General features: G+C 35.5%; 1 protein-coding gene across 1 annotated transcript in view; it reads right to left on the bottom strand.

Annotated features, from left to right (window-relative positions):
* Positions 1-13,652, bottom strand: part of FGF2 (fibroblast growth factor 2) — a 38,222-nt gene that overhangs the window by 8,902 nt on the left and 15,668 nt on the right. The window contains exon 2 of the mRNA XM_072405796.1: positions 12,963-13,066. Within this exon, the coding sequence (XP_072261897.1) occupies positions 12,963-13,066 (104 nt within the window). The remainder of the gene's footprint in view (positions 1-12,962; positions 13,067-13,652) is intronic.

Here is a 13,652-nt window from a genome sequence, read left to right as displayed (position 1 = left end):
ATGTCATACTGTTTTTTTGGGCTGTATGCGTCCCACTAGTTTCCTTCTTGCTGCCCACAAACAATTTCGGCTGAATGCTTCATAACAAATTTATGAACCCTTTCTCAGAAATAATCATTGTCAGTTATTACTATAATAATGATTATCAAAGTGATCTCTTTGTTGCAAATAAATATTTGTGGTTCTCACCAGACATAATGTGACCCCTTGCAAATATATTCCACTTAATTAGACCCACTGTTTCCATATATACTTTGACATGCCTGGTTTTAGGGGTTTAGACATCACAGGAAATGATTCTGAAGTTGTTAACAGAAAGGTAACCTTGAAGTACAATGCAGTTAAATATGCAGTTTACCATAATTGAATATACTAATGAGCTGTAAGGAAAAGAATGGCATTTGAGGCAGCCTATTAGGGCACTAGCCAGTTTGCCTCAAAGCATTTCCTTTAATAAAACATTGCTGCTGATGTTGATATAAGATGTTTACATAACTACAATATCAACTCAAAATGTCAACAAAACATCTTCCCAAGTCTTTTTTTTCCATGGATGGGCCAGTCATCCCAATCTCCAGTTCAGCCTGATATTTGCATTATTTTTGGAAACCTGGCACCTAAATTTAGGTAAATCATACTGGTCTAATTGCTAGGTTCATGGTATAGTTCACATTTGGAGAGTAACAATAGGTCATCTCAATGATTCAGTAATAGTAAAACCAGATACTGAAGTGTTTCCTGTTAATTAGAGAATGTTTTCCAAACCTCAGGGAGTACACCTTGACTGGGGAAAAGTGCATCACCAATCCCACACTCACTTGTCACTGTCTAGACAGATATATCACTGGAAATGTTACTACTATTAACCAGAACATTTTTTACATTTCCATATAGTTCTGTTTATTCAGTGATAGCTTTGTCATTACTTTAGATAACAAAGAAACATATACATTAAATATTGAGGGTCAAACTATGTATCCTTTCAGCAATATTGTTTTGAAAAAAAATACTTTGTTTTCCAATTTTTTTTTATATTTTGTTCCTTATGATATTTCTGGTACAAAACATGGCAAAGCTGTTGGCAAAAAAAAAAAAAAACGCAAAAAAGTTGGAAAACAAAAAATCGAAATTACAAAAATGTAAAAAAAAAATCAGCAGCAGAAAGATAATAGCTAAAAGCGTTTTTTACTTGTAAGTACTCTTAAGTGCAGCAGAGGAAAAGATCATGACAATGAATATAAGAAAGAAGGAAAATGGCAGTGCCCTGCAAAGGAACAGAAACAGGTGTATTTAGCAGGGGTTTAGTTCTGCTTTAGGTTGGCTCAGTGGCTAGCACTCTTTGCAGCGCTAGGTCCCAGATTTGAATCTCATCCAAGACACTTTCTGCATGGAGTTTGCATGTTCTCCCTGTGTTTGGGCAGGTTTCCTTCAGGTACTCCAGCTTCTTCCCACATTCCAAATGCATGCAATTACTGTAGGTTAAATGGTGTCCCCTCAAAAATTGTCCTTAGATTGTGGTAATGACAGATGACTATGGTAGGGGCACTAGATTGTAAGCCCCGCTGGGGGACAGTTAGTGATGTGACTATGGACTATATATCGTTGCTATATATAAATACCAGTTAATTATGAAGTCTTGTCAATATGTTGCAGCTGAAATAAAGGCAAATAAGATATTAAAAACATTTTCAGGAATCCTTGTTTGGTCAGTATTGCACTTGCTTTTGGGAAAAATGTGTATCAGCAGTTGCGGAGGGGGGGGGGGGGGGGTTTCAAGTTAGAGGTAAGTTTTCTGTTAAGCTTACATTGGTATTATTCTTCTAAATGGTTTTTAAAACTGGAATATTAAAAAAAAAATCATTCATTGCCAACAATAAGATTGATACACTAGTCCTTTTACATCCTTCCCAAATATTTTCTCACTGTATTAGAATAGTTTGCTAGCCACAGATCTTTGTAACACTACTCAGATCCTTATTTATTTTTTTTTTGTACAGTACTTACCAATTAAAATGAAACTTATGGAAATCTTTGTGAGTGAAATGTTTAGGGAAAATAGTGTGACACGGTACTCAAATGGCATGTAAGGCTTCTTAAATCCCGAGAAGCATTCCTATGCAATAGTAACTGTATAGTAAAAGGTGTCTATTCCAGTGCCAGCATTAGACATCATGATATGCTCGGCAGTCTGTAAACATAAAGTGATTATTCAGTATCCAAGCACTGAGTAATTCTAAGCAATTTTGCTAACACTTGCGTGCAGTGTTGATGTAACTGTTGATTTTGTTTATTTGTACAACAATGTAGTTTTTTTTTCAATATTCTTAAGAAATTGCATAATCATTTTGTGTAAACAATAGCACATCTTTCTAGTTTGTATGGTAAGGGGATTTAATATTATTACTGGCAAATTCATGTCCTTTTATGAACAGCCTAATTTATTTTGTCATTACAGGCTGTTCATTGCTGTAATGTATTTTTTGAGTGTTTCATGTGCAATTTGTGTTTACTACATGCATGTCATATATCATAGAAATGATTTTGGAAACAAATGATAATTGTTTTTGAATTTCATTTGAATTTTGGAGCAGTTTATAATATTTATTTTTTGTACAAGCTGTGCATAATTACACCGGGGCGATCTCAGAAAGTACAGAAGAGGAGGTAATCATTAGCTGAACAAGCCAGATGTTACTGGATTAGACAAAGGGCTTTCCTATCTATGCCATACATAAATTATCATTATAGTACTAAACTGTACAAACACCTACAGTGATGCTTGAAAGTTTGTGAACCCTTTCAAGTTTTCTGATCTTTTAACAAAATACATGACCAAATAAAATGTTGTGTCATTTGTTTACCTAGGTTTTCTTCATCTATTTTATGTTATTAGATCTTTTTTTTAAAAAGTGCATGACCTAATGTAATGATTTTGGTTTACCTGGGTTTTCTTTATCTCTGTTTTTGCATATATGTTGTTAGATTTTTTTTTTCAATAAGTATATCACCTAATAAAATGGTGTTTATTTAACTAGGTTTTCTTTATCTACTTTTATGCATATACTGTATGTTATTAGATCTTTTTTCAAAAAGTACATGATTTATTATTTTTGTTCCATTTGTTTAACTAGGTTCCTTCCATCTACTTTTAGGGTTTTCTCACAAACTTTCAAGCACCACTGTATAGTAAATGAAGTGAAGAGAGTAGTAGTGGCATGATATAAATACAGTTAGGTCCATAAATATTTGGACAGAGACAACTTTTTTCTAATTATGGTTCTGTACATTACCACAATTAATTTTAAACGAAACAACTCAGATGCAGTTGAACTGCAAACTTTCAGCTTTAATTCAGTGGGTTGAACAAAAAGATTGCATAAAAATGTGAGAAACTAAGGCATTTTTTACACTTCATTTCAGGGGCTCAAAAGTAATTGGACAATTGACTCAAATGCTATTTCATGGGCTGGTGTGGGCAATGCCTTCATTATGTCATTCTCAATTAAGCTAGTTAATTTGAGGGGCCGGTGCTTGTATGTGGAAGATTTTGCTGTGAACAGACAACATGCGGTTAAAGGAGCTCTCCATGCAGGTGAAACAAGCCATCCCTAAACTGCACAAACAGAAAAAAAACATCTGAGAAATTGCTACAATATTAGGAGGGGCAAAATCTACAGTTTGGTACATCATGAGAAAGAAACAAAGCACTGGTGAACTCGGCAATGTCAAAAGACCTGGACGTCCACAGAAGACAACAGTGGTGGATGATCGCAGAATCATTTCCATGGTGAAGAGAAACCCCATTCACAACAGCCAACCAAGTGACCAACACTCTACAGGAAGTAGGTGTATCGATATCCAAGTCTACCATAAAGAGAAGACTGCATGAAAGTAAATACAGAGGGTGCACGGCAAGGTGCAAGCCACTCATAAGCCTCAAGAATAGAAAGGCTAGATTGGACTTTGCTCAAAAACATTTAAAAAAAATACAGCACAGTTCTGGAAAAACATTTTTTGGACAGATGAAACCAAGATCAACCTTTACCAGAATGATGGCAAGAAAAAAGTATGGAGAAGGCGTGGAACAGCTCAATATCCAAAGCATAGCACATCATCTGTAAAACATGGCGGAGGCAGTGTGATGGCTTGAGCGTGCATGGCTGCCAGTAACACTGGGACACTAGTGTTTATCCATGATGTGACACAGGACGGAAGCAGCCGAGTGAATTCTGAGGTAATGAATTAATTGTGGTAAATGTAAATATTAATAATGTGGTAAATATTTATGGACCTAACTGTATATTGCATAAAGATGCCCTTCAACTGGATATTTGCCAACCCCAATTATATAGACAAATAAAAACAAGGAAAGGACATAAAGGTTTTTTTAGGCAAATTCTTTGATATATATTTCAATACCATTTAATGAAAATACAGTAATACAGTGGTTGGAATAAAAAATGATTACAGAAGAACCATTAATCTTGGTATATAAAATATATTCATATTTTATATACTGAGCACTGTATTACTGTATTTTCTTTAAATGGTATTGAAATATATATCAAATTTTGCCTAAAAAAACCTTTCTGTCCTTTCTTTGTTCTAATTTCACCACTGTATAGTAGAAAACCGAAGTGAAGGCACCAATCATTTGTAAGGTTGAGCAGGTAGAATGTAAAAGGTTCTAGGAAGGTTCTGTAACCAGGCCTTCCCATAACTTTTTATTTGCAATTAACATATTTTATTCATGGTATTTAAAAGCCTTCTCTATGTAGACATTTAAATACCCAAAGACTGCTGCTGGGCACCACCATTTGGTCTAAGGAGCTGCCAACATGGACAGTAAGATGCTGACAACTACTGGGTAAGCATTTCCATATACAGTACATGGTCAAATAATAGTCAATTGTTGCAATACATGGGCAGAAATCTGCTATCTCTGACTATATGGCTATATGCAGGCAACAAATGTGATAAAGTGCATGTAGGCAACAAATAGGCATTGGTCACATGAGCAAATCCCTCAATCCCAAATTTGCCATTCCTTAAAGCAGACCTAAACTCAACATTTTCATTTATCATAAAATGGTAGACAACCATTCAGTCTGCTTCTTCTGCTGAGGCCTGATCTTGCATGCGCAGTGAGATCGGCTCTTTTTTTCCCCCATTTACAGCAGGCTACATCACCCGATCTACATCACCTACGCAGGTGCAAGATCGGGTGACGTATCAAGAAGACCGGAAGAGAAGACTGAAGATGTAGGCGCCTATTGCTTCCCCGATGCCGGGATGAAGAAGATTTCCATAATGGTGCAGGACCGCATTGAGGAAAGGTCCAGCGCCATCAAGGGATCTGTAGAATTAAAGTGTGCTTTTTTTTTTTGTACTTTAGTTCTGCTTTAAACAAGAATTTATACAAATTCTGTTGTATGAAGGTAATGTAGACCTTTTTGTACAGTCCCAAGGTGTTGAGAAGAAGCTAATAACTAGTGTCATTTTCATTAATTTAATACCTGTAAGGTAAACTAAACATTGACAGAAAGACAAAGGACATTTTGCCTTAGTTGTTATATGATTTACATTTAATATGTTACTGTAAAGGGTCTAGTTATAAAGCAGTGAGTTTGACATTCACTGAAACATTCCCTGGTTGAGAATCAATTACTGCCATTAAAACACATTGACGTAGAAGATTCTCTATCAAGAAATGTCAGTGAATGTCAGATTCACTGATTTATAAATAAACTCCTAATTTACTTTTATTGCATTCTGCAGCAAACTCAAAACACTTATACGTTGATGCAGAAAAATCTCATAACCTAATTCATTAAGAAAAAGTATTTGTGTACCATAAAACTCTTCTATGTTAAGTGTCTGTTTCCATGTTAGTCATCTTAAATGATGTGGCTTTGTACTTACAATTGTATTTTAAATGCCATGGCACACAAACTGTAGGTCAAAGCAGCATTCACTCTCCCAGATGTATTAGATGTTACTGGAAATATTGGGAATGTTTTCAAGACAGCTCGCCATTGTCTTTCAGCCAAAGCCTGAGGTTGATCCTCTCTGTCTATTCAAGCCCAGAGCGCAAAATTATTTCCGTGACACAAATGTATTTCTTACCACCACAATATACTTTTTTTTTTTTAATAAAAAACATTATGTGTTAATACAGATTTTATTGCTTCTGTGTGCTAAAAAAAAAATCTAAAATGCTGTAAACAGGAAACCACTTAACAATTTTACAGTCATGCACCAGCTAAAGAGGGCTTGTCTCCCTCAGCTGTCACAGATCTGGCAGTACTCAGTACTGGAACCCAGCTGTCATGACTCCATATCCAGCAAACAACACTTTTTTAACAACAAACAACACATCTCCCATCAGTGTTGAGCATACTGATGATTTTTTTATCTGTTTTCTTAATAAATTGATAAAAATGTATAGTATGTGTAACTCTTTAACAAACAAATACAAACATTTTTTGAACATTAACTGTTTATTGTCATTTATTAAAACAGTAATCTGGTGAGCATAGGCTTGTTTAGCTAGGAGTGGTTAACTGTGTGGTTAACCACTTCCAAGCATCTATTCTCGTCTCCTTACCACATAGGAGTGGCCATGGGCAGTTTGGGTAAGATTTTTGACATTAGGAAACACTTTTTATGTGCTTATGGGAGCACTGCAGTTTTTCTGTCTTCCAAAATACTGGAAAACACAGTTTAAACACTTGCAACCACAGGTAAAAGTGTTTAAAAGAGTTCCAATTAAAATTATAGGAGCACTTCAAAGGGACAACGCCCTGAGATGGCATATAATGTGTCCCAAAAACAGCACCACAGTAAATGCCTGCTCAGATAGGGATTTCAACTGCTTCAATTAATTTCAGAGGAAACCAGGACTTTGGGGCAGTTGAGGACTGATTGACAGAGGTGAACCACATTGGAACCACCTAAAGGGGAACTAAAATCCCACTTTGAAAAATCCTTTATCAGGCTGGTGGTTATTGCAGAAAGAAGTATAGCAGCATCCTCCAAAGGAACAGGCATAGGTAAGTATCACAGGTTTAGTTACTCTTAAAAAAAAAAACAAAAAAAAAAAACACCTGTCTAAGCAAGCCCTAAAGAGATTATTATGGAGGGGAACTTCAGGTATACCTTGCAGCACCTGCACACCTACAGCAACCTCTAAATCCCTGACAGGCTCCAACACTTTCAAATTGCTGCTTTCTTCTTCACCCTTACATTCCTATTTGCTCTTTATCATTGGCCAAAACAAATTTGCAGATAAATCCCTATTTGACAGACTGAGGTGAGTGGACCACAAACCTGCTAACTCTTTCTCAGTTTGTGCTCCTTAATTTGATTGATGTTATCCAAAATATCAAAAGCAATATAAGACTTGTTTTAGCAACCAACTAGGTAATTTAGTTTAAACTTAGCTATTTGATGATAAAGTATTTGTCAATGACTGGTGTAAAGTGTTGCACTTAGCAAAGGCTTCAAACTGTGAGTGAATAAAAAATGTCTCAAACTACAATTTTGGAGTCCTCAGAACTGATACAGAAACCTTTTTGTCTTATGTGTGTATATGATGTTTCATACAGTTTTTAGTTAATAGCCACAGTTTTTCCTACATTCTTTTACATTCGTTTTCCTCTCTTTTTTCAGGACCTTCTAGCAAGGCACAATTTGTAACTTATGCTGACGCGATAACAAGAAAATTTATTTAGGCCTTTCCAAAACAGAAAATTCTAAATACAGAACAATTATTAACATTACATAGGAAATCATAGCTTACTCCTACATCAAGTTAGTTATAAATTATATATAGAAAATTTCCGTCAAAGCACGGTAACGGACACAGGCAGCGAAAGGTTCTCACTATAGAACAAGGGGGACATTGTGCAGTTATGTAGTGAGATTGAAACGTCACCTTCTCTATTTAGCTTTGGCAGAATCTTCCAAACTTTGGATTTGATCATTTTATTTGCTCTCCTGGCATCTTTGAATCAAGTATTATATGACCAGTGTTCCTCAGTTTTCAAAGCTCATGACAATTTCGAAAAGATTATTATTATATATTTTTTTCACTTGAATTTTTTTCACTCAAATGTGAATGTGATCCACTTCATTTAAATCCTACTGATTAATGTTTTTGTTAATGTTTTTAAGGGTGGTTAAAAATAAAGTTTGTAAATATATTTTTAAAATTTCTAAAATATTAGTTATTGTTTGGAAAGTATGTGTGATCACGCAGAAGGGTAACTTTTATTTAGCCAGTGAGCTCAGATTAAGCAATTTATTATCACATACATTTTATCATAATAACTGAAATCACCTAAATTGAGCTGATTAAAAGTTTTCATGCCTTTGAATGTTGGAACTGATAATATACACCAATGTTTCTCAAACCTATCAACATGGAGGAACCGACTGAAATACGTTCAGGTCTTAAGAAACTCCTGCTAAACATACTAATTCCACAGTTTACAGTACATTAGTGTGGAGGTCAGAAAGAAAAATACCTCTTACATTGTTGACCAGTGGGAAAAATTGTCATCCTTACATTTAGCCAATAAGTTCATTGGTGTCAGTAATAACTGACCTGAGAGGCACAAATTACTCATTGATCAGGGAACCCCTAGCAACCTCTGAGAGAACCAAAGGGTTGGCTGACAAACACTGATACACAGATAAGTTCCACTTAAGGGTAATTAATGGAGACTGTCCATACCTGTAACTGATTATAAAAAAAATGCCTGTGTAAAAATGGCAAATTTCAATTAACTCAGAGCTACATTATCTCTGCTAGATACCAAACAAAAAAGGTCAATGGACCAGTGGGAAAAGCCTTTTGAATTGTACATATCAGAAAAAAAATATGAAAAAATGTTTTGTAAATGATGGCATAATGAATGCAGTAAGTTACCAGAAAATTAATCAGTCTAGAAGCTGTGCATGGAACACATTTAGATCCTCCAAAATGACAAGGATCTAAAAATAAAAACAAGGCTAAGTCAACCTTTTGGTAGCTACAACAAAAAAAAAGGAAAGTGTTCCAAATCTGAAATTCTTAATATTACCTCGGACTCTACTCAAATGTCAGTCATGCGTTCTAATGTGCCATTCCGGATCTGCTCTGATGCCATTAAATTCCTGGGTATAATGGTTTCATCGGATCCCTCCAAATTGTTCTCCCTTAAATATTCCTCAATGTACAGTAAACTTCAATCTGACCTTCAGAAATATGATTCCTTGCCTCTCTCCTGGTTTGCCCGTATAAACACTGTTAAGATGGATATAATCCCCAGACTGCTATATCTTTTTCAATCGGTCCCTATATTCTTGCCAACCCCATACCTTCGTAAAATTCCTAGGTTGTTTTTAAAAATTATATGTCTGTTCATATGAAGCCTACACTGTTAGGTTTGATTTGATGTATATGTTGTATATCTGATTCCTTTTGTATGTTTATCTGTTATCCTTTTTTTTTTGTTTGTTTTTTCATCTGAAAACTCAATAAAACTGATTGAAACAAAAAAAAAGGAAAGTGCTGGAGTGGTTATGACCCAGACCTGGAGTATTTTTGCAAAGGAGAATGGCGAACCAAAAATGGTGAATCACCTGAAAAAAACGGGCCTCATCTGTCACAAAGGACTGCATGTTATCATTGATGCTAAAGGGGGCAATACACAGTATTAATAATGAAGGATAAGCAAACTTTTGAAGAATGACCATTTCAGTATCATCGTTATTGCTAAATTGTGTTTTATGGTTTTAAATGGTATTATTCTGTGATGCCTTATAATTATTCCATTAAAAGTAAATGTGTTTTGCCTGATCACATGGTGTACAATGGTACACCTCCTACAAACTGTGTCAGAGTATGTAAACTCATGAGCACAACTGTAAAAATAGGCTTTGCTTCTTTATTAGCTGTAGTGAAGGATATTTTATTTTCTAATCTATTCTGTCAGAGCACATCTCTTGGTCTATTTAAACCTAAATAAAATTTTCTCTCTAAGAGCTTGTCATGCTACTTTAGGTGTCATCAATTGTTTGGTGGTATATAATGAAAGAAACACAAACAAATACACACATTTGTTTATAAAATACAATACTAAAATGCATATAAAGATACATGTGAAATTCACATTATTAATTCTTTATAGAAATTAGGATGTGGTATGCCAGGCAGTAATAATTAATTTTGACCTGATAAAGAGACTAACAGCATACATACATACAGCATATTGTGGCAACAGGCTGGGAGGTGTGTCACTTTCAGATTTGGGGCAGTTTGCAGAAACTGTTGACTAGAAGAAATGCAGTTGGGCCAGTTGCTGGGTTAATGAACTCAGCTGAAGCAGGACTGGTAATAAATACATTGCTCTTATCAAACATTGAGCTTGCTTTGGTAGCTGCTCCACCCTGGGACCAGTTCAGTGTCCTAAGATCTGGGAATCAGACATTTACCTGTGTGGTGAGCAAACAACCTGTGTGATTAACTTTGCTGGTTAGAGCACAAGCTAGGTTGTCATAGCTGTTAGTCAAGAACCATTATGTTAAGCTAAATGGACATGACTAATTTTTTTCATGGTTCTGTTTTTTGTTTGTATATAGTATAAATAAACCACATGTGTGTTTGCACCAAAATAAGAATTGGATGTGCCATTTTGTGCTTCCATTAGGCTAATCCTATACAATAGAAATTAGAGAATTGTCACAGATTCCCACAGGACCAGGGGATTTTTGTCAGTACCACCCAACTCACATTCCTCTGCAGCCAGCAGCAGCCCTGTTCAGGAACCCTGTCCACTGGTCACTTCTTGGTCTGAGTCACATGAACCCCTGAGAGCTGCCCCTTTACCCCAGAGAACCAGAATATTCAACAGAAGCACTCAATCTGCTGGCAGAAGTGCGAACACCACTCTCCTCCCACACTTCGTCTGGTGGTGGGTACTTTTACCTGTGGATCATGTGATTCAATCTGCCTGATGACTTTCCCTATAAAAGGAAGTGATTGGCAACATGAAGTTGCTTGAACAAGGAGGTATCCTAGGCTCTGTTTCCTGGTTACAGATATTCCTGTCTGCATCTCCATTCTCCTGTGTCACCTGCCTCTACATACATGAGGGTCACAACCTGGCAGCTGCCAGCCTAACATCCTCACCTCTAAAGGCTTTGGTGAAGACTGGGCAGCTGTTTAGACTCTACCAACTGGGCTTGTGTCATGGAGGGTTCACCGGCACCGTGACAAGGAGGTTTATAGGATTTAGAAGTTTCCTAAAGTGAACAACCATAATATTATGTTGTCTTGCCCTGCCTTGCTATCATTAAGAATAGAGAGTCCTGCAATAAGGCAATTGAGTAGACAGTTTAGTTAATAGCATGTGAAATTAGATGCCTTTAGAGTAACATACATTGGATGTCTTTAGTGTAACATGCAGATGCTCTCAGCAAAGCCAAATTAAAGCTGTGTACAGACATGCAATTATAGCATCTGGAAAGGATCATTAGTGATTGTTTCCAGCAACAGTAGAAAATAATGAGCACTGAATAGTCAACACATATTCTCATAATAAGATTGTTTAGTAAAGGAGTGGAGAATCCTAACACAATAAATTGAAAGAACATTGACTTCAATTGTCTAATAATGTGTAGATAAAACTAGAATGTAATTGGGAATTTCTTTTTTACAAAAATGGATAATTTAGGTAAACATTCACATAATTTACTGTAAATATTCTCAACTCTTTTATTATATTGTCTAATTACATAGGGTGCTTACGTCACCAAAAAGCCTGTTTTGAACCTGGGATCCCAGATCAATTTAGTCATGTAAAATAGATAAAAAGGAAAGATTAAACTGGTTTGGCCAAACCCAGATTTGTAGCAGACTTAAAGAATGTTTGCCACATATTGCCATAATGCTCAGAGGATTAAAGAGATCCATTCTGGTAGGACTGGGAGTTGCACAGAAAGTTATATTTGTTACATTATTTAAAAAAAAATGCAAATACAGCTATGTAGAGTTTTGAAAATAAATTTCATTTTTAACCAATTCTAAAGGGCAAGTTCAGTGCCATAATGTTTTAACATTATATTGGTAAATCCAATTTAACATAAATCCTGGTTTGTATTTGCAGCACTTTCCTTACACAGGTTATGATGTGAAAAGTGCTGTTTGCTAAACATATAACTATACAACATAGCTTAACACATACAGTTTGATTTCACTGAACAATCTCCTTTAAATTTACCAGAAAAAAATTATTTTGAGGATTTTCCTAAATTGTTCAACCAGTTTGAATGTACACAGGCAGAGCCTTGCACCTAAATTAGTTCTTGGCAGATCAAAAAGAGATTGTGATGTTGTAACACATGGGTGAGTTTAGGAGGGAAGTTTTAAGAAAGGAAGATGTAAAACACAACACAGTCACTGTGGTTCTCCAAGTGATTTTGCTAAGTTTTATTTCCCACTTTTTACAAAAACTGTATCAAAGAAGAATGTTTGGACATATCTAGGTGTAGTAATTAGCAGACTAAATGTTTGAATTAGTCTGTCAGTGTCTGGATTAATAAATACAAAACTTGCCCTAGGCTTGGCTATGTGGAATAATTATCCTTAGTGCAAGAAGCAGAGTTCCAACATTATGCATTCTCTCAGCAGACCTGTTTAGCAATTACTCTGCTTAATTTACCAGTCCATAAGTAGAATCAGATTTCCTTCTTATACAAGCATAATCAGTCAAAACAATCAAAATAATATTTGCCTGCCGTAGGATACTACTTTTTGTGTGTTGCTTTATTAAATAAGCGCATTCAAGCCTGTAGGACACATAAGGTGGTAAATGTTGCCCATTTTATTATTTGTATTCTGGTACAAAGTCTTTATGATGTATGTATATTTAGTACAATCACAATCAGTACACATAATACGTTAATAAAATACTCACTAATGCCATTAACCTGCCATCTTCCTTCATGGCAAGATAGCGATTTGCACTGATTCCCTTGATTGAAACAACACCTCTCTCTTCTGCTTGAAGTTGCAATTTAACTGCAGAAATAAATAAAAAAACAAAAAAAACATATAACGTCAGATGACCAATTACATAAATGCTGCAACACTATCATGGTTCTTCAATTACAAGCTAGCACCAAGCTTAGAACACCTTTTTCTCCTTTATGCTTGCCAAACCACAGCCACCCCCTACATTAAAATGAATTTGTGGTTTCTTTTTATCTTATAAAGTGGCTAGCTGTATATCCACAGAGTCCTCAGTTTTGCAGAATCAGAATACCTTTAAGTTAAAAATCCGGGCCTTAATACTATGCAAATATTAACCACAATTTGCAAATTCAAACACACTACACAGTAAACAAAAAAATCAGTTAGTTAGTGACAGAAAAGGGACACCCAAACATTTGGGGCTCTAGTTATAAAACAAGGAATCAGACATTCCCTCCTGGGAATCTTCCAGGTCCATGTGTTACAATGGCAATGTTTGATTCCCATGAGGGAATGTTTAAGGAAATGTCTGATTGCTGTTTTATAAATAAAGCTCTTGGAGATTCAAATAGAACAGCATAAGTCTTATTACTACACAAAAACAAAATGTTTAGGTAATAGAACAGTGCTATGC

Source organism: Pyxicephalus adspersus, chromosome 3 (assembly GCF_032062135.1).
Source record: "Pyxicephalus adspersus chromosome 3, UCB_Pads_2.0, whole genome shotgun sequence".
NCBI classification, from domain to species: Eukaryota; Metazoa; Chordata; class Amphibia; order Anura; family Pyxicephalidae; genus Pyxicephalus; species Pyxicephalus adspersus.
Note: the sequence above shows the minus strand (reverse complement) of the source record. Positions and strands in the feature narration are given on the sequence as shown.